General features: G+C 55.4%; 7 protein-coding genes across 7 annotated transcripts; 4 read left to right on the forward strand and 3 right to left on the reverse strand.

Annotated features, from left to right (window-relative positions):
* Nucleotides 1-994: 994 nt before the first annotated feature.
* BDP55DRAFT_432230 (glucosamine-6-phosphate isomerase) lies at nt 995-3368 on the forward strand. The gene is made up of 4 exons (XM_060567533.1): nt 995-1596; nt 1671-1703; nt 1760-2305; nt 2381-3368. Exons 1-4 carry the CDS (start codon nt 1417-1419, stop codon nt 2912-2914), a joined length of 1293 nt encoding a protein of 430 aa, XP_060432891.1. The 5' UTR covers nt 995-1416; the 3' UTR covers nt 2915-3368.
* On the reverse strand, nt 3282-5508 carry BDP55DRAFT_432235 (NDT80/PhoG like DNA-binding protein). Its single transcript, XM_060567534.1, has 3 exons — nt 5285-5508; nt 3826-5139; nt 3282-3769 (listed from the first exon to the last, which is right to left on the reverse strand). The coding sequence occupies exons 1-3, from the start codon at nt 5392-5394 to the stop codon at nt 3649-3651; spliced, it is 1545 nt and encodes a 514-aa protein (XP_060432892.1). The 5' UTR covers nt 5395-5508; the 3' UTR covers nt 3282-3648.
* A 422-nt stretch (nt 5509-5930) lies between these two features.
* On the reverse strand, nt 5931-8240 carry BDP55DRAFT_654548 (N-acetylglucosamine-6-phosphate deacetylase). Its single transcript, XM_060574268.1, has 3 exons — nt 7406-8240; nt 6678-7351; nt 5931-6617 (listed from the first exon to the last, which is right to left on the reverse strand). The coding sequence occupies exons 1-3, from the start codon at nt 7781-7783 to the stop codon at nt 6347-6349; spliced, it is 1323 nt and encodes a 440-aa protein (XP_060432893.1). The 5' UTR covers nt 7784-8240; the 3' UTR covers nt 5931-6346.
* Nucleotides 8241-9312: 1072 nt separating this feature from the next.
* BDP55DRAFT_546365 (glycosyl hydrolase family 3 N terminal domain-containing protein) lies at nt 9313-12608 on the forward strand (the record flags this gene model as incomplete). Its single annotated transcript, XM_060568646.1, has 5 exons — nt 9313-9359; nt 9597-9715; nt 9795-11069; nt 11126-12375; nt 12438-12608. 5 exons carry the CDS (start codon nt 9313-9315, stop codon nt 12606-12608), a joined length of 2862 nt encoding a protein of 953 aa, XP_060432894.1.
* A 1953-nt stretch (nt 12609-14561) lies between these two features.
* On the reverse strand, nt 14562-16932 carry BDP55DRAFT_546651 (family 31 glycosyl hydrolase; the record flags this gene model as incomplete). Its single annotated transcript, XM_060568678.1, has 2 exons — nt 14562-16685; nt 16759-16932. 2 exons carry the CDS (start codon nt 16930-16932, stop codon nt 14562-14564), a joined length of 2298 nt encoding a protein of 765 aa, XP_060432895.1.
* Nucleotides 16933-18547: 1615 nt separating this feature from the next.
* BDP55DRAFT_629174 (family 3 glycosyl hydrolase) lies at nt 18548-21222 on the forward strand (the record flags this gene model as incomplete). Its single annotated transcript, XM_060571990.1, has 7 exons — nt 18548-18899; nt 18967-19210; nt 19265-19565; nt 19615-19695; nt 19749-20090; nt 20150-20779; nt 20845-21222. 7 exons carry the CDS (start codon nt 18548-18550, stop codon nt 21220-21222), a joined length of 2328 nt encoding a protein of 775 aa, XP_060432896.1.
* Nucleotides 21223-22661: 1439 nt separating this feature from the next.
* BDP55DRAFT_654559 (uncharacterized protein) lies at nt 22662-23012 on the forward strand (the record flags this gene model as incomplete). The annotated part of the gene is made up of 1 exon (XM_060574269.1): nt 22662-23012. A coding segment is annotated over one exon (351 nt), but the record flags the coding sequence as incomplete, so codon positions are not given.
* Between the last annotated feature and the right edge of the window lie 23 nt (nt 23013-23035).

Genomic DNA, 23035 nt, shown 5'->3' on the forward strand with positions numbered 1-23035 from the left:
CCTGCCTGGTTGCCTTTACCAACCTGTCTCTTGTCTCAGCCAATCATCACCACCAATGCCGAGCCCTTTACCACTGCACCACGTCTCATAGCAATCCGGTACATGCCTGACCAACGACTGAGCCGCCGCTGACCTTTCAAGGTCAAACCATTCAAGATACCGCACGAGCGGTCCCATCAATTATGTATCCGTCCCTCTATATGAAGGGTCGACACCAAGTAGCCGGTCGGTCGGCGGCAACCATGCCCGTTACGTTAGATCGCTCGCTTCAGTCCCCACGTATCAGTTGCATGCAAAGCACGGCATCCCCCTAGGCTCTAAGCTATCCACCCCCCTGCTACCATGCAGTGACATGCAATCAATCGTCAGCCGCCAGGTTGCAGGAAGCTCAGGGACCCCAAAGAGCCAAGGAGGCCCCGAGTTCACGGACGCCGGCCGTGTCAACGACAAGCGACCATCATCGCCACCCCGTGCGCGCCGATATCGAAACATCCACACAGTAGAAGCTTCAGAAGGCAGCTACCTATTCCAAGCTTGGGCCTCCATGCTCTGGGTGCTGGGGAGTCATTGAACCCGACCACATGGCTCCTTCAACACCACCATCGCCCCGCCTGGGAAAACAGGAACATGCCCGGACCCTGGCCCGGCAAACCCGGGGAAGCTCGGCTCAACTCGAGTCTAAACCGCAAATGACGATATGTTATCTTGGACAAAAAAAGGTCTGCCTGCAACAAGATGATCACAAAGGTACTGCTCATCACTAGACTCCTCATTAGTTCCGATTCTCCCTCTCATTCGTAGAAACGTGCTGATGATCATGTCAAACCATTGCCCTTTGGTACACCAACTCCGCTGTTCCTGAGTCGAGAGCGCTTCGACATCCAATCCTTTGGAAGGGAAACTCGGCCGATGAAAAAAAAACCTGGGACGGGCAACGTTGATGATGTACTTACACTATGTTCCCTTCCCCGCCGGGCCGGCTGGTGGTGGGACTCTGCTCCTCAAACACCACCGATAGCAGTGACGTTCCATCCCCCTCCACCACACAAACGGGGTTGAAGGTGGGAAAATCTTCAGTAGACTTTGGGGCTGTTGCCGCAAAAAGTCTGTGATGTCAGGCTTCTTGCGACGAGACGAGCCCGGGGAGGGGGTGAAGCCCCTTCAAGGAGGGGAGTGTGGGCGAACCGCAAAACTTTGCCCGTCTTCCTGGGTGTAATTGCTCCCTCATAAGCAACGGTGCTTTTCACCTTGCCCCCCCTTCGTATCTTTTCTATTCTCTATCCTCACAATACGAAGCTGAAAATACCTGCAAGTCTAACTTCATCTGCTCTTGTATCCATCTCTGCCCTATACTTCTTCGTATCATATCGTATCGTTGTACCTTTCCATATTCGTATACACACATCCACCCCCACGATGAGGCTCATCATCCGCGACGATGCCGAGGCCGCCAGCGCCTACGTAGCCAACTACGTCGTTGATCGCATCAAGCACTTCAACCCTACCCCGGCTCACCCCTTCGTCCTCGGCCTGCCTACAGGAAGCAGTCCGCTCGGTGTATACAAGATCCTTGTTCAGAAGTACAAGGCTGGAGAGGTAGGACCCGTGTCTCTCAACTAACACCACTATCAAGAACATCGTTACTGACTTTTTTGTTTGTGAACCCACAGATCTCTTTTGAAAATGTCATCACCTTCAACATGGTACGTGAACCACTCATACCTATCCTCCTGTGAACTCATCCTAAGAGACATCACAGGACGAATACGTCGGCATCCCCCGCGACCACCCAGAATCATACCACTCCTTCATGTGGAAGCACCTCTTCTCCCACGTCAACATCCACCCCCAAAACGTAAACATCCTCAACGGCCAAAACCCAAACCTCGAAGCCGAGTGCGTCGCCTACGAATCCAAGATCAAAGCCGTCGGCGGCATCGACCTCTTCCTCGCGGGCATCGGCGAGGACGGGCACATCGCCTTCAACGAACCCGGCAGCTCCCTTGCCTCCCGCACCCGCGTCAAGACGCTCGCCTACGACACCATCCTCGCCAACTCGCGCTTCTTCGGCAACGACGTCGACCAGGTGCCCCGGCTTGCGCTGACCGTCGGCGTCCAGACTGTCCTCGAGGCGCGCGAGGTCGTGGCCATCATCCTGGGCGCGAAGAAGGCGCTCGCGCTGCAGAGGTGTATCGAGCAAGGTGTGAACCACATGTGGACGCTGTCGAGCTTACAGCTGCACCCTCACCCCATGATCGTCGTCGACGAGGACGCGACGCTCGAGCTGCAGGTCAAGACGGTCAAGGTAAGTCCCCTATCCTCCCTCCCTTTCCCCTACACCACCAGCACCACGAACCAGGGAACTGACACCAAACGTCAGTACTTCAAATCCATCGAAAAAGTAGCCCGCGAACAAGGCTTCGAACAAATCCTCCCCTCCAAAATCCGTACCGGCCCTTCCCCGCCCCCCATACCCATAACCCGCATCGACGAAGTCGACACCCCGACAATCCTCCACCCGCAACCCACAACCTCGCGCCTGCTCCGCGCCTCCCCGGCGACAGAGTACCCAATCCGCTCGCGCTCCACGTCCCCGGACATCGAGCTCGTCTTCGAGAGCATGGCCTCCCGCACAAAGTCCCCCTCCGAGCAACAGCTCCGCGCCGTGACGCCTGATCTCGTCACGGACAGGATGGCGGAGCGGATCCCGGGGGTTCCTGCGCTTGCGGGACGGTTGACGCCTAATCCGGAGCAGCAGCAGCAGCAGCAGACTTCTTCGATTAGTAGATCTGCGACGCCCGAGTTGGTACCGGATCGTATGGCGTCGAGGATCCCCGAGCCTTCGCTTGCGAGGCGGTTGACGCCGAACCCGGAGCAGCAGATGATGTCGCGGGTAAATGCCGTTGGTGCTTGAACGACGGGACACCCTTTGATTCTTTCGTTTTGTGATTTTGTAAGCATATTTGGAGACTTTTACCCCTTTTTTTCTTTTTTCTTTTTTCATTCACTCGCTAGATGCGAAGCAAATTGAGAGATGCATTGCGGAGAGGCCTCAAACAGAATGTAGCATAGTAGACTACGGCCAAAATAAAGGCAAGGGAAAGAAAAACTTCATGAGACTAGATTTATGACTTGGTGGTATAAGAATGAGACTTTTGTGTGAGGAAGCAAAATTACCCCTGAACTGGGGGTTTGTAGAGCAGGTCTCGCAGTGTACTAGATGAAGGCACCTGAAAAATGAATTAGAAGAATGTTAAGAGGGTTGCGTACAGTATCTTCCTGTGTTGCATCTTTTGGATGTTTGATACGTCAAGTACCGTGTAGCATGCAACGCTGCGAATGAAAAACCCGACCTCTGAAAGGAGCCGAGCCGATCAAAGTCCATCGTTTTGTATTTGAGTCTCTTCGTCACCTACAACTCGGGTATAACCGCATCAGACCTAATTTCCCAATGTCACCCAATGCCCTTCACCCAATATTCCCGACTCTCGTCTCTGCACATCCGTAGCAAGCAGCTCAATGTAAAACATTACCGTATAATACACATCCAAGATAAGGAACCAAGCGAATAAAGGGAAAATAAAAAACGAACAAGATGCGGCTTCGTCAATTCGTATCAAATATGCCCCCATATATCCGTATATAAACCTACGATTCGGCAGTAAAATACCTCTTTGCCTTGCTCCGAAGTTGCTGTGCCTTGATTTCTGGCGGTACAATGGTGTGGTGCACTACATGAGGGCGATAGATTGCCTCGACTGGCGGCATCCTGTTGCATGTTAGCATGTTGCGAGCCATGGTAGACTTTCACGTCGGCAAACTTACCAGTCGTCCACGCTGAGCGGAAAGTATTCATAGAGCAGATCGTCCTCTTCCTTGGGACTCTGACTCGGGTTATGGCCAGCCGCCGCCGTGGATTTGGTGAACTGCGGGCTCTGCACGTCCGAATTCGATCTATTCGGACTCCTCTCGTCTTCTGAGAGGGACAAGTTTATTGGGCCGGATATTGCACCACGCGACACCGACATGGACGCCGATGCCCTGCCCAGGCTTCTCGAGGGATCCGAGGACCAAGCCGGTATGGGTGGTCTGTTGATACCCGGTGACATGGCGAGCTTCTTCGCCGGTGGCTGGCCCCCGCTCGACTCACGATATAGCTGAGGCGGCGCCCAGTCTGCTGGTTGTTGAACGTTTCCAACAGTCTGATATTTGGGTACCGGCGTGGGCATGCCGTTGTTGCCGCCATTCTCCTTCTGGGGTGTTGCAGCGGTAGCGTCGCTGTTGCTCCTCCCGCCGACCTTCTTATCTCCACCTGTCAGGGGAATGTCCTTCCGGCTGTCGAAATTCCTCGGGCTGCGGCCTCTGACGATGACGGGGCCGGAGTGAGTTTCGGCAATCTTGATGTATTCGCCCGACTGCAGCTTGCCGACCAAACTGATTTCCACAATGTAATGTTGCTGGAGACCCTTCCTCCTTCCGTTGTTCGCCGTCGCGTGCTTGAACTGTAGCCTCTTCCACGATAACGGCAGGGAAACCCTGTTCGCATCCACCTCTTGCCCGTTGGCCAGGTCCAGGACGATATTGGGCGGTCCGCCATTGGACTTGGGCTCCTCGGCGCCTATGGGATGCGCGCTCTTCCAAGGTATTGATATGATCTCCGTGATCTTGCCCTCGATGGACTCGATGGCCGTTATCGAGGCGGACAGCTCGAATATGGGCATCTGCCGCCCCTGCTCGTCCACCACGTGGGTAATGTGTCGCGGTATGGTTACCTGGCCAGAGCACTGCCACAGGTTCCGCCGGTAGCACGTCAACTCGAGGGGTCTGCCGCTGTTCTCGGCGCCAAAGACGTCCTCGGCAACGAAGAACATGCCGTACAGCTCGGCAGTCATGCTGGGTTCTACATGTTGGCCCGTCCCGTCCAACAGCGTCGCTTTCAACGTTGGAGCCGAAAACCCAAGCAGCTTATTGTCCAGCTCCTGCGTGGGCGAGTCCTGGTTGAAATCCTCGGGGGCGGGCGGTACCTCGTACTGTCGATTTGAGTATGCGAAGGGGTCTTCGAAGCCTGTTGCGGAGAATTCTTCGAAGCCGTAGGTGGGCGTAAATGGTAAGGTGGGAAACGTTCCATTGACGGTATCTCTACGGGGAGCAAGAAAGCCAGGCGCGTGTTAGCCAAATTGACTTTCGTCTCATGGTTGCGACCAGGTGGTAGCAGCGCGAGAGCTGACGCTCCTGCGTATTTCCAGCCTCGCCAAGTGCCGAATGACGACGGGAGGGCACTTACAGCAGTGAATCGTCAAAAAGAGAAGAATCTATGCCGTCGACCACGGCACTATTGAGACTCATGCCGTCGCCGGGCGTCGCGCCGGACGACAATGAATGGAACGCAGCCATGGCATGGTAGTAGGACTTGTGTAGCGAGCGCCGTGCCGACGATGCGCGCAGCTACCTACGCCTATCGGGTGGGAGAGGTTGTCTGGGGTTGGCTGTACGGGTCCAGTGTCAAGCAATGCCGGATGGAAAGTTTCTAGAAAAAAAAGCTCCGTCGAGCAAAAGGATTGCTTGCGACCACTCGGACAAGCGCAAACAAGTAGAAGGACTTGAAGTGGTTGGAGCTGGTGGCCTAACGAGTGTCAATGGGAAATACAAAAAGCGGAGGGTTTCCTCGAAGGCTTCGGCTTCCGGAGAGAGAAAGCGTGGAGTCGAAGCGCGAGAAAGAGGGAAGGAGAGCACCTGCCAGCAGTGTCCACCCCTATCAGGACACCCGTGTACCGTCATTGGCTGACTGTTATCGCACTGTAGAGGCAGGGGATTAAAGTAATGGCACCAAGATGCGGGGGGGGGGCTCAAGGATGCGTCTCCAAGCTCTTGGGGCGAGTAATTCAATGGGCCGATGGTTCCCGGAACACAGTTGTTGTTACTGTGCACAACATCACCCTTTCTCTCACTCATCAACCAACGTCTAAGGTACCTCAGATACCGAAGGTAGGTAAGTTGAGACAACCTCATGGATCATTAATAAATCTTTAACCCGTGGCCCGAGTGTCGGTGTCTACCTAATCTACGTCGACGTTGTGCAACCATCCTCTAGTAAAAGAGTCAACCAAACTCTGGCCAGGACTAAGCGAGGCCCTCTCTACTTGGTGTTACCAGTAACCAGCCCCAGCCATCTCAGAAACTTTATCTGCGCATCCATTTGCACCATCAAGTTCGGATGGCAGCTCTATGAATATACAGTCTATTGTAGGGCTCGACCCTGTCCTTCTCTCTTCTCTTACGTTGTTTCTTCCCTGTATGATACTTATCCCCGGAATCTTGACTCGTGTACTTCGTACAGTTCGTCATTCTATGGCGTAATCGGCGACTGATCATCCTTTCTGCTGGACACCAACGCCCCGGACTTCCAAACCTCATCTACTACCAGCTGAGTCGCGCCCTCCCTGATCTCTTCAGAGAAGATGACCAAGTCGGCATCCGCTCCGTCTTCCAAGGAACCCTTGACGCCTTGGAGACCGAGCATCGCGGCGGGCGTCGCAGTGACGGCCTTCAGCGCCTTGGGAATGCCTGTGCCGGACCATCGGAGGAAGTTGTTCACGCATTCCATCAGCGTGACGGCACTATCAAGCTGTTAGTTGCGTCTGACAAAGATATCGTTTGGGGATGGTCCTCGCTCTCACCTTCCAGCAATCGTGTTGGTGCCCTCCAGCAAAAGCGTAGAGCCAACCTTGATGATGTTATTCACATCCTCTCCATTGACCCATTGATATGATCCATCCGCAAGGCCCATCATGTGCATAGCGTCCGTCACCAGGATAAACCCATCGGGATGCGCGTTGAACGCAATTTTGATCGTCGTCGGATGGAGATGGATACCATCGGAAATAATGCCAAAGTACGGCCTCGCCAAGCTCTCCGCAAGCCCCAAAACTCCAAAGACGCCGGGGTTACGGTGGTGAAGAGGGCGCATAGCGTTGAACAGATGCGTAATCATCGTCGCGCCAGCGGCCACCGCGGCCGACGCATCCTCGTACGTCGCTTCCGAGTGCCCGATGGAGTAGATGATGCCCCTTTCCCGCAGCTCGGGAATAATCTTTGTCATGTTGCCCCGTTCCGGCGCCGCTGTGATCATCTTGATCGGGATGACCCCGCTGTTGGCCACGCTGGGCTCGATGTTGTCGGCGCCGTAGCATCTGACCAGGTCGTCAAAGGTCTCTGCTTGCTGCAGGACGTCGACGTTGTGAATGCCGTTCTTGGTGGGGTTCAGGAATGGGCCCTCCACGTGGGCGCCCAGCGATTCGGCTCCGTCGTGAGCGGCTTGTAAGCCGCCTGATGCGCCGAGATAAGGCAGGGCCTGCAAACAGTTAGCACCCATGGACAATCATCGTCTAGATCAGGTCTTATTTACCCCCTGATAGAGCTCTGGTTTTTGGCTAGTAAGTGTAGGAACGTAGGATGTGACGCCCGTAGACACGAGTTTTCTGTTCAATTCTCGGACCTTTTTGCCGTATTGCGTCATATCCTCGAGCAGCGTTGAGAAGTTGAAGCCGAAAGCGCCGTTGAGCTGGCAATCAATCATGCCGGCCGACACGATGCGGCCGCCCAGGTTGATGGTCTCATCCGGCAGACAGAGGTCATCGAAAAAAGCGGCTTGGCTGTGGATGATCTTGCCCGTGACGGAGCTGACCCAGATGTCTTCTTGCACGAGGGCGTCGCCCTTTACAAGACGGCAGTTTGTGAACTTTGTGATGCCATTCTTTGGCGTTTTGGGAATGGTGATGGGCATCTTGGGGTGTGTATGTATATGTGTGTTGTCAGACTGGGTGATGATGGCTGAGGTTGAGGTCGAGGTGATTCGGGATTGGTGGGAGGTTTGGGTTTGGGTTGCACTTGTTTGGGTTGCACTTCAGTAACGAGGCCATGAACAGAAAGGCGAAACGCAGTAGCTTTGAGGGATCAATTCGAGTATTATTCACCAGAAGCAGCAGCAGTAGGCGCACTTGCTAGCAGTGACTTGAGACCGGAGCGGCAAATTTACCACGGGGGGGACCGGCATGGCCCGGCTTTGCAAGGAAAGTCTCATGGCCGTCCAAGGTGTTGGACACATCGTCATCGCCCCTCACAGTTGCAGCGAGATAGCCATCACACATGGTGGTATGAGATAGGACGAAGAGCTGGGTCACGGGTGTATGAGTGTATACTAGGTGTGTCTGTGTTTGGCAATGGCATCAAACGTGCCTTTTGGTGGGGTTTGGTCTCCATGGAGGGGTCGAGGTTCAAGAGGTTAAAGGCCGATGGCACCGGTGTCGGTTGCACTGCCATGTGCCCTCTGTCCACCCCTATCCGAGTCAGAGAAAACTACTTGACCAACGGCTGGTCCACATGGTAGAGACCATTCGTTTCTGGGAGGTCTTGTTTCACTGCAAAGCACCCAAGCACACGGCGCAACGCATCATCACATTCACCACCATCTGCTAACCCAGGTTCCAGAATCGGAGGTGTCCCCCGCCCCACACATTGTGTCAGGGACCTTTGGGCCGTTGACGTTCACATCGGAAGCAGATCCTCTCAAAGGACGAGCGTTGCATATGTGGGAGCCAGAGAGAGACACAGACAGTGACAGACTCGGTCTAGACGGGGCAACGACAAGGAAAAAAGAAGGTTTGACGTGGTGAGGCTCCATGTAACGTTCCGTTAGGTTGTCGAGGCCGAAGATCAGAGAGACGCTAACATTGGGAATGGAGCTTGGCCTTTCGGTACGTACCCCGCAGCAAACACACGTCCCACCCAGGTGTGGACCTCAGACGCCAGCCAAAAGTGGGCGGGGCCGGCACAGACGGCGCCCCACCTCGTCGACTTTATCGCGATAAGAACGTTTCCCCCCCCGGCCGGGCAAAGTGCGGGCAAAGGCGGACACGGCTCCTATCGGCCAATCAATCTCCTCCCCCGCCCCCCTTCCGCTCTCCGCCCCAGCCAATGATTGTCGGCAGTGGCTGGTGCAGCAGCCCACCGCTCCCGCCGCACATGGCGTCCCACTCCCAGCCCACGTCCTCCTACTCCTCCTCCTCCTCCTCCTCACAGGCGTTCTATGTCCCGCGCGACGGCTCCGGGTCACATCCGTACAGTAACCGGGAAACAACGTCAACTTCAACGTCAACGTCAACCTCGGAGAAAGGTCGCCGCCACTGCCACCACCACCACCACCACCACAACAACAACGACCGCCAATACCAACACCACCTCCCCCCGTTCAAACCACGCCATCTCGAGAGGTACTATGCGCGGCAAAACGTGACGAGCCGCAGACCACTAGCTATGGGGCAAGTCAAGGAGCTCGACCCACTATGGCAGGATCTCGATTGGTACGTTCACCTGTTCTGTTCCTATTCCCCGTGTCCCCTTCCCTTCAGACTCGACCCGCCCTCCACCACATGTCATCGCCGAATCGCGCACATGGCCCCTTGTCTTGTCCGGTTGCCTCGTTCTCATTTACGGCATCGTATCTAGCGTGTAGGAGGGGGGGAAGACAATGGCGCAAACCATCTAGCTTTATCCCGATTCGCTCCTTGCTGACATGCTCACGCTATTGCGCCGTACAGGGCCATTGGCCAGATGCTCATCATGGGCTGGGATGGCACAGAAGTGACGCCGCAGATCCGGTCTCTGATTGAGGATCATCACCTCGGGACTATCATCTTGACTGCCAAAAACCTTAAATGTTGGTAACTCCTTGCGCTGTTGGGCAGTTCCTATTGTACCCCGACAGCTTGCAAATTAGGTGCTGATGCCATGAATAGCTGCTCAAGAAACGGCCAAGTTAGTCAAGGAACTCCAGACTATTGCACACAAGGCCGGCCACCCCAAGCCACTGCTCATTGCCCTTGACCAAGAGAATGGCGGCGTCAACAGTCTCTTTGATGAGGACTACGTGTGTCAGTTCCCAAGTGCCATGGGCATTGCCGCCACAGGCCGGGTCGAGCTAGCTTACGAAGTATCCAAAGCTACTGCTACCGAGGTTGGGGCCTGTGGCATCAACTTCATGCTCGGCCCGGTATTGGATGTTCTCTCGAATGCCAGGTATCAGCCTATCGGAGTACGTGCTACCGGCGACGACCCTCAGGAAGTCTCCCAGTACGGCATTGCCGCCATCAATGGTATCCGTGATGCCGGTCTCGCAAGTTGCGGAAAGCACTTCCCATCCTATGGAAATCTAGACTTTTTAGGATCGAGTCTGGATGTGCCCATCATCACACAAACTCTGGAAGAGCTCAGTCTGAGTGCCCTGGTGCCCTTCCGAAACGCAATCGCAACGGGCAAGCTTGACGCCATGTTTGTTGGGGGCTGTGGCATTTCAAATCCCTCCATGAACGTTTCTCACGCGTGTCTCTCCAACCAAGTCGTGGACGATCTTCTCCGAGAGGAACTCGGTTTTGATGGTGTCGCCATCTCCGAGTGTCTCGAAATGGAGTCTCTGACCCACGAGCTCGGTGTACAGAATGGAGTCGTCATGGCCGTGGAGGCTGGATGTGACTTGGTGCTCCTATGCCGAGCCTACGACGTCCAGCTTGAAGCCATCAAGGGGCTAAAGCTGGGCGTCGAGAACGGCATCTTCACCAAGGAACGAATCTACACGTCCTTGAACCGCGTGCTACGACTCAAAGATACTTGCACGTCCTGGCAGACAGCACTCAACCCACCAGGCATATCACTCTTGTCCAAGTTGCATCCTTCCCACATGGCTTTAGCGAGGAAATCGTACGATGATTCCATCACGGTCATCAGAGACAAGGAAAAGCTGTTACCCCTATCCGAGTCAATGCACCAAGAAGAAGAGTTGCTTCTTCTCACACCATTAGTGAAACCACTCCCGGCGTCAAGCTTGACCAAGAGTATCCTTCAAGCGAAGGATGCCCAGAGGCTCGCCCCTACACCACACGACACTTGGCTACACCGGGAAAAGGGGGCAATTATGAGCGGAGAGGGCGTCTTTAGAGAATTCGGACGCTCTCTAGCTCGGTCCCGTCACGGAAAGCTCCTCCATACCAGCTACACTGCCAATGGAGTCAGGCCAGGTATGTTACCCTAAACGGCGCCGAATATGCGGCGGGCTAACTTTCTCGGCCTAAAGTCCATGAAAACCTCATTCACAGAGCATCCTGCATCGTAATCGTCACTGCAGATGCCAACAGAAACCTATACCAAGCGGGCTTCACCAAACACGTCGAGATGATGTGTTCGATGCTCCGGACCCGCGGCCAGAAGAAATCCGTCATCGTCGTAGCCGTAAGCTCTCCGTACGATTTCGCCATGGACAAGTCCATCGGTACATACATTTGCACCTTTGACTTTACAGAAACCGCCATGCACGCATTGGTACGAGCTCTCTGCGGCCACATCGTACCGAAGGGGACGCTGCCAGGAACACTACGCAAGAGCAAAAAGGTCCTAAAGTCCCGCCAGCACTGGATCGTGGAAGAGTACGACCGCCGCCGCGACGCCCACGGACTCGAGGAGCTCACAAAGGCGGTCGCGCGCGCCAACACCGTCGACCTGGGCCACCTAGAGTCGATGCCGGCCGCGTGCTTCGAGCTCTCGAAACCAAACGTCGAGGAGGCGCACTTTGTCGTCCGGAACAGCAGCACCCACGCGCTGTACGGCTTCGCCGCGACGTACTCGGTCGACGGCATCGGCATCCTCGGCGCAATCTTCGTAGACCCCACCAAGCGCAACGTCTCCGTCGGCCGGTCCCTCCACAGGCGCGCGCTGCGGCATCTCCTGACCACCACCACCACCAACAACAAGCAGCGGGCCGTGAAGAAGATTCAGCTGGGCACCTCGTTCCCGGGCGTCTTTCTCGGCATCCCCATCGACGAGGGCGGCGGCGTCAAGAGCTGGTTCGCCAACAACGGATGGGACGTGCAGTTCCCGAAACGGCTGACGAACCTCGCCATCCACGACCTGAGCGGCTGGGCGATCCCCGAGGGCCTGCTGCAGAGCATCCAGCGCGCCAACCTCACGTTTGACCTCATCCACGGCCTGGACAACGCCGAGAGCGTGCTGGGCCACGTAGGCACCAACGCGAACCCCGAGGTGCTGGAGCTGTACCGGTCCGCGCTGCAGGAGACCAAGGCGTGCGGCATTGTAAGGGCAAAGGGCGCGGGCGACGCGCTGCTGGGGACGATTATTATCTGTCGACCGGGGAGTCCGCTGTCGACGTTTATTCCGCCTCTGCTTTCGAGTGTTGACGAGGGGGTCGGGGGCGTATTGGCGCCGGTGATTCAGCCGGGTCCGCAGGATACGTTGGTGCTTCAGGGCTTGACTTTGATGGGTGTACGGCAGAATAAGGCGCACAAGTCGGCCAAGACGGTGCTTAGCTGGGTGAGTTTTCTTTCTGGGGTTTTTTTTTTGTGATGACAAGTTACTAATTAGTCAATGCGCAGGTGCAAGACGACGCGTATGAACATGTCATGGCGATGGGATTTGAGATTTTGCAGTCTTATGAGGAACTTACGACCGCCCCGGACAACGTGAGTACCATTCTCCCTAGTTCATTGGAGATGATGGTTTTGAAAAGACAAGTTAACAATGCGGTTCCCAGTGGACTGATTTGAACTAAGGATTCCCTGTAATGCGCCTTTGGGAGGTTTAGCTTGCGGTATACCCTTTGGATCTGGGGATTCTTCATCACGTCGGATAGTATGTAGGCAAGATGAGTCACTGTACTATGGGTTATGGAGGGCCATATCCAAGAGTGCATGTAAAAAGCTCGTCAGGAATGAATAGTGGGCAGTCTACGTAGTCACAGAGCCTAACCGAGACGAAATATTTCTGGACAACGTCGGGTAAGCGTGGGCCCGCAAGTCTGACGTATAACTTGAACCCTTACAGTCGCAGCGCAGAGTCACAATCCGAGATCTTGGTCCTGGGTTTGCAGTACAGGGAAGAGACGTCCCAGCTTGATGGGGCTGTTAAAGATCTTTATTGGTGCACTGCGCGATGCGATGCGATGCGATGCAATCTAGGACCTGGGACAAGAGAATCAGTCTTGGGCTAGACGTCTACTTACCGTGAGTAATGGCCCATCACTGTGCGTACCTTCCGTTCCAGTCCCTCGTCGAGATCCAATATTTCTATGCTTGATATTCATGTGTGGCATAACTCACAGCGCCCAAAAGTCTCATGGGCCATGATTCCTTCCGTACACGTCGACCCAGAGGGGTGTGATAAACCCCAGTTCAAGCGAGTGGATATTAACAACAGGAATGTAGGTAGCGAATCAATCAGCTCTGAGTATCTTTATATTCGCTACGAAGTAGAATCCTACCTGGATCTTTGGATCAATGAGTAATGCCCCGAAAGCACACCATCTACGCTCGGTTTCGGGAGCAGACGGGACCTTCCGTCGTGTTGTGTCTATTTCCATCTGCCCGGGGAGGGGAGCATAGAGATTCATCTTATTTCTTCTGCTCTAGGTGACAGATTTATATTAAGGGGTTTGCCAGGTTCCTGCAGGTTCAATACTCCGTGAAGCGAGATATATTGCACAAGCAGCAAATACGACTCTACGGGGCGGGTTAATGCCGAGAGGTGAAGATAGGATCACATAATCACACAGCTTAGCTTGTTCCCAGACCCGGGGAAACCCCTGAAACTTGCAACGGTGAGAAGCCGGAGTCTCGAGAGAACCAGGAGATTGACTACATTGGAATCTGGCTAATGCTCGTTCACAAACTCGTCATCAAATGAGACATATCCTGCCACCAATCCGCACAACGAGTGTCTTTCAGGGTATCAGAAGCTAAGCTAGAAGCAAGCCAAGCGTAACGATCTCGTGGCCAATTCATGACATGTGCTTTAAGCGGAAGAACATACCATTGTATCTGCGTAGCGGCGGCCTTGGAGATCTGTGAGTGGCCGCACAATCTGGGAATCTGGGGCCGAGATATGCGGGGGGAAGGGGGGAAAAGTGTGGAGATGAGATTGTCCGTGGTTCGCGGGGAAATATGTAGCCGACTGGGGTGAGCCCTGGTCATGGACTAGGTACTGATTTACGCCTAGAAGACGCAGCATGGGTATCGTCAATTGGAGATGGCTTCGTGAGGGTTTGGAGAATGAGGGGTTCTCGATCGAATGGTTCAGTTCTAGCTGGGGCAGTACGGCTCATGCCGATAATGGATATACCTTGGCTCAGGAGTGGCTTCCTCTACTACTCCAAGGCACATATAAGCGACGCGGGGTAAATGTTATAGCTTCAATCCATGGCTTGCGATCTTGAAGGTGGGGGATGCCCGACTATCCGCCAAGTCTTGGTTGGCTGCTCCGTCCGCTGGAACGGGCCGGACAGCCCATCGGTGAGGGATACAGATGGAAAGGGGGCTTTGTCACGTTGGATATACCGTTGTAAGTTGTGAATCGACTTGAACTAAGAACTAGAGAGCAAAAACCCGGCTCTAAGCCATCTAACCCGATATGCAGATAGCCTAATGTAATTCATCAAAAACAATGACGTGCCGCACAACAAACCGAAATCCGCAAGCATATCGTCATCATAACCGTCCAACAGCTCAGAGCTCCTTGATGGCAATCTTGCCATTCAACAAGACGGTATCCTTGAGCTTCCCATCCGCCCCAACCTCCAAAACACCAACCTCCTTCCCATCACTGCCAACCAGCGTCGCCGTGGCCCCCTCCTTGACCTGGTACAGCCGCACCTCATTGTCCCTCACATAGTCATACACGGCACCAACAGCCGTCTCGCTCCCCAGCACGAGAATCGTATTCTCCCTCACATACAACGGCAGCGTCCCGAACCCGTGCGTCTCCTTAAACCACCCGGGGCCCTCGCGGTGCTCACCCGAGAAGAATGACGTCCACTTCCCCTTTGGCAGGTAAAACTCCACCTCGCCCGACTCCTCAAAGATGGGCGCCGCCAGCACGCTATCGCCAACCATGAACTGCCGATCGAGGTACCATGACGTCGGGTCCTCGGGGAACTCGATACACATGGCCCTCAATGAAAGCGGCAACCCCCTCTCCACCGCCGTCTGCGCCTGCGCGTAGATATACGGCATCAGCCTCGACTTCAGCTTCGTCCACGTCGCCAGCGTCTGCGAGCACCCCTCGTCAGACTTATCGTCGTCGTCAATCACCCACGGCACGCGGTACGAGCTGCTCCCGTGCAGCCGGCTGTGGCTGCACAACAGACCCATGGCCACCCATCGCTTGTAGATCCACGGCGGCGGGTACCCCTCGAACCCGCCAATGTCGCAGCTCCAGAACGAGAACCCGCTGAGGCCGAGGCCCAGACCGCCGCGGACCGACTCCGCCATGGCCTCGGGCGTGGACTCGCAGTCACCGCCCCACTGGAGGGGGAACCGCTGCGTTCCCGCGCACGCGGCGCGCGCGAAGAGGACGGCCTCGTCGGCGCCGTAGCGCTTCTGCAGGGCCTCGTAGACGACCTTGTTGTAGAGGAAGGCGTAGTAGTTGTGCATTTTCACCGGGTCGACCGTCTTGTCGTACCACTCGACGTCGAGTGTCGGGATGCGCTCGCCAAAGTCCGTCTTGATGGCGTCGACGCCCTGGTCGAAGAGCGTGTTGAGCTTCGCCTCGTACCACGCGCAGGCGTCCGGGTTCGTAAAGTCCACGAGGCCCATGCCGGCCTGCCAGAGATCCCACTGCCAGACGTCGCCGTTCTTGCGCTTGACGAGGTAGCCCTTGTCCGCGGCCTCCTTGAAGGCCTCGCCGTGCTGCGCAATGTAGGGGTTGATCCACACGCAGACCTTTTTGCAGAGACCGGATTCTTTGAGGCGGGCGATCTGCGCCTTGGGGTCCGGGAAGCGCTCCGAGTCAAAGACAAAGTCTGTCCAGGTGAAGGCCTTCATCCAGAAGCAGTCGTAGTGGAAAACGTCGACGGGCGAGCCGCGGGCCTTCATACCCTCGAGGAAAGTGTTGACCGTCTCCTCGTCGTAGTTCGTCGTGAAGCTCGTCGTCAGCCACAGGCCGAAACTCCAGCTGGGCACTTTGCCGGCCCGGCCTGTGAGCGTGGTGTAGCGCTTGAGAATATCCTTGGGGGTGGGCCCGTAGATGAGGTACCACTTGAGCCGCTGGCCCTCGACGACGGTCTGCAGGCGGTTGCAGCGCTCGCTGCCGACCTCGAGCTCCACGCGGCCGGGGGTATCGATGAAGACGCCGTAGCCCTTGGAGCTGAGCCAGAACGAAACGTTCTTGTAGGCCTGCTCGCTCGAGGTGCCGCCGTCGGCGTTCCAGAGGGAGATGCTCTGGCCGACCTTGTTGTAGGCGCCGAAGCGCTCGCCGAGGCCGTGGATGGTCTCGCCGACGCCGAGGGTGGTCTGGGTGAACATGTAGTGCTTGAAGTCGCGCATGTCGCCCGTCTGCATGGGGGTGCTTGGCGCGGGGTTGTAGGCGAGGCCGACGCTTCGGCTGCCCAGGGACGTCAGTCGCTTGGAGCCGTCGGTGCTGTGGAACTGAATGTCAAAGTCCGGGTTGATGGTGGCGGACAGCGAGCCCGAGGTCAGCGTCGTCGTGCCCTTGTCGCCCTTGGTGATCTGGGCCTCGATCTCTGGTGGTCTGCCATCGGGGAAGAGCTCAAAATGGGGACCCTTGTTGAGAGCGCCAGCCCAGTGCGTTGCCTCGACTGAGATGACGCCGTCAAACTCGGCCTTGACGTCCTGTTCTTGTGTGTGAGCGAGGAAAAGTATTTACGATGAGAGTGAGAGAGTGAGATCAGAGTGCTGGACTTACAAGAGTGACTGTGCTCGCATTCAACGTGTGACCCCGCGTCTTGATTTTTCTCGTCGGGCACAGCAAGCTGAGGCCTTTTCCACCCTCAATCTCAGTGGTGTAGTAGACTTCCTCTGCGTACTCTGTCGCCGTGCCCTCGGCGGGTAGCCACATGCCATCGCGAAGACGGACCATGATGATAAAAGTTGGGGTATCACACACACACACACACACCGAAAAATAAAGGATGACGAAACAGTGTGATGAATCGAAAGAGAGGCACAATTCAGCCGGGAAAAGCGGCTCAAGATTTGAAGTGAATCTCGTCTCTTGTACGACAATTCCGTTGGGGCACGAGGCGTGCGGAGGATTAATCGGAGGAGGAATCTTGGAGAGAGGGCTCATACGCAACACGGCAGAGTCCCGCTGTCGGGGAGATATTGAGCGAATCCCATCGTCGCAATCCCGCCGATACTCCGCAATGGAGCGAGCCTCGGGGACGAGGCCGCTGATTCAAGTTTAGCCATTGACGTCGACCGATTGGTTCCGGGGTGCGGCCCGGTGGCGCAGAATCCGAAGTGGACTGGAGCGGGATGATGAGCAGCCTGTAGGAGAGGGGGAAGTCATACGGCGAGGATATCAGCAGGTACGAGTACACAGCAGCTATTGCCGCAGACTAGGTAGGTAAGTAGGTATGGTAGACACTCGTGACTTTGCGGAGATCTGGGGCCATCGGGTGTATGGATAAGGTAAAGGTAAGGTGATTGTGCCATTCCGGGTTGGACCATTGGTGTGGGGTTTCCTGCCGTCTTCCCCCGGGGGCCGTTAGTGTTAGCTTGAGGTACCTGAGGTACGGAGTATGGAGGTAGTGCTCTCGCGGTTCTTCAACCGGACTGGTCGGATTTGGGCGGTTCTCGGGGTCCGGATCAGCTGGGGCCGTGGTCGACCTTATTGGTGGAAACCGGCCGGCTCGGGATCCACTCGCCAAGCACCCGGCTGGCCGCTGCCTTACCCCACACACCTTCCCCCCCCCCGTACCCCCCTGTCCACTCTCCTCCTTCTTCCCCTCCACAAACAAGTGGAACCCCCGGTCGGCTCGGCAGAAGCAACTTCCAGTCTTCCCATTGAGTCCTATCCGCAACAGAAAGAGACACAGAGCTTCTCCAACTTTCCCATCTCCAACGGCTTCCCCTCATGCCATCACGACCAGCTTCACAAACCATGACACTGTCTATCCCAATTAGCTATCCGACAGTTCCCAAGCTCTAGTCTGTCGTCAGTCCGCTTCTCTTGGGTCCCAGCACCGCCACTCCCTGCGAGGCCATGTGCAGGAACTGCCCAGGGTTCTCCCATTCTTCCAAACTTCTGCCCAATGAATGCCGGACAAGACCGCTGCGAGAGCGCAAATTAGCATTACATCGCTCCTCTCTTTTGCCTTTCGGGTACGGAGTATGGACTAGCTAGGGGTACTCGGGTGCACCTTTTTTTTCGTTCTTTGTAAAAAATGATTGATGCGGAGAAGCTGCTCTCTCTCCTCACCGGCCCTTTGCCCCATTGCAATTACGTCTAATTCACTTCGGCTCCTTGGCCGTGGGCATCATGTCACTAATCAGGTTTACTCAATGCTCGGCTCCAAAAAGGAGCTTGCAGTCTGCAGAGGGCGGCCAGAGGCGAGCTGTAAGGAAGCTGTATTAATACCCTGTGACAGCGCGCGTTCGTCTCCAGGATCGTGTCCCTTTCTTTCTTTGAGCTCTGGAATCTCTAGCCGAACGTCACCCCAGTGTTCCATTGACTCGGATCGCGGAACATCATGAAGTTCTCTCTGACTTTCGCCTCGCTGCTGGTCGCGGCCGTCTCCGCCCAGAACGGCACATACCCCAATGGCACTTCGCCACTCTACAAGAACCCGAATGCCCCCATTGACGACAGAGTCTCTGACCTGTTGAAGCGCATGACCATCCAAGAGAAGACGGCCCAACTGCTCCAGGCCGACATTCGTGACTACCTCAACCTGACCGATGGCCGCTTCAACCAGAGCGGCCTGACCTGGGCTGCCGAGAATAGGGCCAATTCCATCTGGACCGGTCTCTACTCTAACGTGTCTACCATTTCATATGGAGCAAAGGTTGCTCAGGACTACCTGGTGAACAACACCACTTTGGGTGAGATTCAATTCTTGATTCAATTGGGTCCAAGTCGAACTGTGATGCTGAGACCTCTCCCTTCTAGGCATTCCCGCTTTCATCCAGAGCGAGGGTATCCACGGCTTCCTCGCCCTCAATGCCACCATCTTCAACTCGCCCATTGCCCACGGCTGCTCGTGGAACCCGGAGCTGGTAGAGAAGATGGCCAAAGTCATCGCCGTCGAGTCCAAGGCTCTCGGTGTCAACCAGATCTTCGCCCCCGTAGTTGACTTGGCTCGCGAGCTGAGATTCGGCCGTGTCGAAGAGACCTACGGCGAGGACCCTTTCTTGTATGATATGAGCCCCCGTTGACTTTATTGAGTCGCAAACTAATTCAGTGACAGGGTTGGCGAGTACGGCTACCACTACACCAAGGGTCTCCAGGAGAACGGCGTCTGCGCCATGGTCAAGCATTTTGCCGCCTTTGCTTCCCCTGAGCAGGGCGTCAACACGGCTCCCGTCCACGGCGGTCCCAGAGAGCTTCGCACCACCTACCTCCCCGCCTTCAAGCGTGCCATCTTTGATGCCGACGCCTGGAGCATCATGTCTTCGTACAACGCCTACGACGGCGTTCCTACCGTCGCGGATCACCACCTGCTGACCGAGATCTTGCGCGAGGAGTGGGGTTACGAGTACTATGTTATCGTAAGTTCTTGACTTGACAACTGGCCACCGATTCCAACTAACAAATCAGTCCGATGCTGGCGGTACCGCTCGTCTGTCCAACGCCTTCTTTGTCTGCGGGGAGACCGATGATGCATGCATCACCCTCAACGTACGTAACCCCTTGAAGTTCCCTGGTTCAACACCCTGCTCACCAGATTGTAGTCCCTCCCTGCCGGTAACGACGTCGAGATGGGTGGCGGACGCTACAGCTTCCAGTACATCCCCGAGCTCATCGCCAACGGCACCCTGCCCGAGGACGTCGTCGACACCGCCGTCTCCCGCGTCCTCCGCGCCAAGTTCAAGTCGGGCATCTTCGAGCACCCCTACACCGGTGTTCCCGACGACGAGGTCTTTGACTACCTCAACACCGAGGAGCACCGCAAGATCGCCCGCGACCTCGACGCCGAGAGCATCATCCTGCTCGAGAACCACAACGAGACCCTCCCCCTGAAGAAGGACGCACACGTCGCCGTCATCGGCCCCATGGCCCACGGATACGTCAACGTAGGTCTTACCAGCTCTACAACGTCCACACCCCCCGCATACTAACAACAATCACACAGTACGGCGACTACGTCATCCACACCGCAATGGAACGCGGCGTCACCCCCCTCGACGGCATCAAAGCCGCCAGCACCGGCACAATCACCTATGCAAAGGGCGCCGAGCGCTGGTCCAACGACGAATCCCTCTTCCCCGAGGCCGTCGCCGCCGCATCCGCCGCCGACGTCGCCGTCGTCGTCGTCGGAACCTGGTCCCGCGACCAGGACGAGCTCTGGGCCGGTTTGAACGCCACCACGGGCGAGCACATTGACGTCCACGACTTCAAGCTCGTCGGCGCCATGGGCCGCCTCGTCAAGGCCGTCATCGACACGGGGAAACCCACCGTCGTCATCTTCAGCTCCGGAAAGCCCATTACGGAGCCCTGGATTTCGGACGAGGCCGGCGCGCTGGTGCAGATGTTTTACCAGGGCGAGGAGGGCGGTCACGCGCTGGCGGATATCCTGTACGGAAACGTCAACCCTTCTGGAAAGCTTTCTGTTGCGTTCCCGCATGATGTCGGCACCACGCCCGTCTACTACGATTACCTCAACTCTGCGCGTTCCTGGCCTAACCCGGGTAAGGAGTACGCCAACGGGACTTTGGTTTTTGGCAGCAACTACGTCTTGTCGACTCCTCTTCCCTTGTACGAGGTAAGCAAAAACACACAGCTCCCCTCCCTCTTCATGATACTCTTACTAACGAAAAAAAACTCCAGTTCGGCTATGGTCTCTCCTACAGCACCTTCGACTACCACGACATCGCCGTCTCGTCCTCCACCGTCTCCCCGACCGACACCGTCACCCTCACCGTGCAGGTGACCAACAACTCGACCCGCGACGGCGCCGAGGTCGTCCAGGTCTACGTCAAGGACATGATCTCCTCCATCGTCGTCCCCAACAAGGAGCTGCGCGGCTTCTCAAAGGTCTTTATCAAGGCCGGCGAGACGGCTGATGTTTCTATTGATTTGCCCGTTTCCTCGTGGGGTCTGTGGGATAAGAAGCTGCAGTATGTTGTTGAGCCGGGTGACTTCACCGTCTTTGTCGGCTCTTCGAGCGATGATTTCAGGGGGAATGCGACTGTCACGGTTGTTTAAGAGGGGGTTGTCTGTTGGAGTTCTCGAGGATACTCTTGGACTATGAACGCCTGACGGCAGACGACAACCTGGGCCATCTTGGCCGCTTTCTATGTACATATTATGTAATGGTTGAATGAAAAGATGACATATGGGGTTATTCGATGACAAGTTTGATGAAGCCAATTCACCTCCACGTCGCCTAAAGATAGTGACTAGGCACCCTCAGGACACTCAACAAAGCGCCGAACTATATGCCAGGTAAAGTTGATTCCGAGGAGACACTAGTTATATTACAGTTGAGGTGTAAGAACGGTTCACAACTACTGCCTTTAGTCTCGGTGGTCCTCCCCGAGGCGTTGATAGTAATGGGAGAACAAACTCATCTGACCCAAACCATGCTATACCATACTTTGAGGTAACCGCATTGTCATTGGAGGGGACCAGTGGCGTGGTGAACGAGCGCAGAGATATTTTCTTGTCTGCTTTGAGACTAAACTCAATGGGAGTAGTCTTGGAGTGTAATGTGCCCCTCAATCTAGACTCACACTGAGTCTTTTCGCGCTCCTGTTACTAAGCCACTCCACAGAGTATCAACGGAATCTTCCCCTTTGATTTCTCCCAGTGGACAACTACAAAGTACAGGCTTCGGGCTCAAGGGGGAACTTTGGCAAGAGAGTACGTTTCTGAAGTGTCTGTGAAGACAAGTGTCTTACACATTTGATGGAGTTGAGAAGTTAAAAGGAGTAAGACGAAAGCCTCTCCTGGGAAAATCACTGTGTCTTTCGCTTCAAGTTCAGACACCCTGCATGCAAAGTCATCCTCCCCTCAGACTCACTAGGCTGAAGCTTCCAATGCTCGATGTCTGGAGAATAACGTGGGCACATGCGAACGTAATTTCGCTCCCTACACTTCAAGAGTCCCCCATCAAGGTCTCCGGCCTTCGTATACTTTGGCAGACTTGACTCGTCGAATAAAAAATGCAGCTATTCTACCCGAGCGAGACGATGTAATAAAATTCCCACACTTCCCGACAAGCCATAGGTAGATGGCACCGTCAAGAGAAGCATGGTCGTTGCTTGACTTTTTGCTGCCTCCAACTAAAAGCCCATGGACCATTCGGCAATCCTTTCTTGTGGGCAGCAAAAAGCTATTTTGGAAAGAAAAAGCAGCGTTTGCCGACTGGTGTTCACCCAGATTTGGAAATCTCATCGCAAACCCCAGTCTCCCTCTAACACCCCTCCATCCGAAATCATTCACATGGCGAAACCTAGTCATCCAGAAAAGGAGAAGGAAGACGAATACCAAGAAGGAAATACCGAAAGACCGCTTCAGGCAAGTCTTGCCTGAAAAATGCCACACACACACACACACACACACACACTCTCTCTCTCTCTCTCTCTCTCACCTCCGAAGAAAATGACGGAATACAACCTCCTCCCACAGGTAAACCTTTTTTTCTCCTTTTACTTGGACTGCTTTACAGCGTCTATGCGGCCTCTCGACCTCCCGGTTCGAGTTTCTGTTTCGTTTCTCACGCCCACCCCCTTTCCTCCGGTGGCTGGTGGTTGGCGCAGGGCAAATACCTAGGTAGCCGGTGTCCATCTCCCAGGTTTCTCGTCTTGTCAGATGCCCGTCAAATCAGCACATCATCACACCACACTATCACTGCCACACACACACACCAACTTTCGCCTTTCGATCTCTGTGCAACCCGGTCCCGAGTCCTCTGCTTGGATGGGGGGTTTGCTGGATCTCTGGCTCGAACACCGGATGATAATCTTCCTTTCAGAGGGCATATACTGCAATGAGGATATACCGTTGCACTCGGCAC

Source organism: Colletotrichum godetiae, assembly GCF_030913485.1.
Source record: "Colletotrichum godetiae strain CBS 193.32 chromosome Unknown BDP55scaffold_9, whole genome shotgun sequence".
NCBI classification, from domain to species: domain Eukaryota; kingdom Fungi; phylum Ascomycota; class Sordariomycetes; order Glomerellales; family Glomerellaceae; genus Colletotrichum; species Colletotrichum godetiae.

Coding starts and splice junctions, on each gene's coding strand:
- BDP55DRAFT_432235 (XM_060567534.1), bottom strand. CDS start 5,394: ATGGCTGCGTTCCATTCATTGTCGTCCGGCGCGACGCCCGGCGACGGC. Junction 5,140..5,284: donor CTTTTTGACGATTCACTGCT/GTAAGTGCCCTC, acceptor TGCTCCCCGTAG/AGATACCGTCAATGGAACGT. Junction 3,770..3,825: donor CCGCTCAGCGTGGACGACTG/GTAAGTTTGCCG, acceptor AACATGCAACAG/GATGCCGCCAGTCGAGGCAA.
- BDP55DRAFT_432230 (XM_060567533.1), top strand. CDS start 1,417: ATGAGGCTCATCATCCGCGACGATGCCGAGGCCGCCAGCGCCTACGTA. Junction 1,597..1,670: donor AGAAGTACAAGGCTGGAGAG/GTAGGACCCGTG, acceptor GTGAACCCACAG/ATCTCTTTTGAAAATGTCAT. Junction 2,306..2,380: donor TGCAGGTCAAGACGGTCAAG/GTAAGTCCCCTA, acceptor ACCAAACGTCAG/TACTTCAAATCCATCGAAAA.
- BDP55DRAFT_654548 (XM_060574268.1), bottom strand. CDS start 7,783: ATGCCCATCACCATTCCCAAAACGCCAAAGAATGGCATCACAAAGTTC. Junction 7,352..7,405: donor AACCAGAGCTCTATCAGGGG/GTAAATAAGACC, acceptor AACTGTTTGCAG/GCCCTGCCTTATCTCGGCGC. Junction 6,618..6,677: donor ACCAACACGATTGCTGGAAG/GTGAGAGCGAGG, acceptor ACAGCTTGATAG/TGCCGTCACGCTGATGGAAT.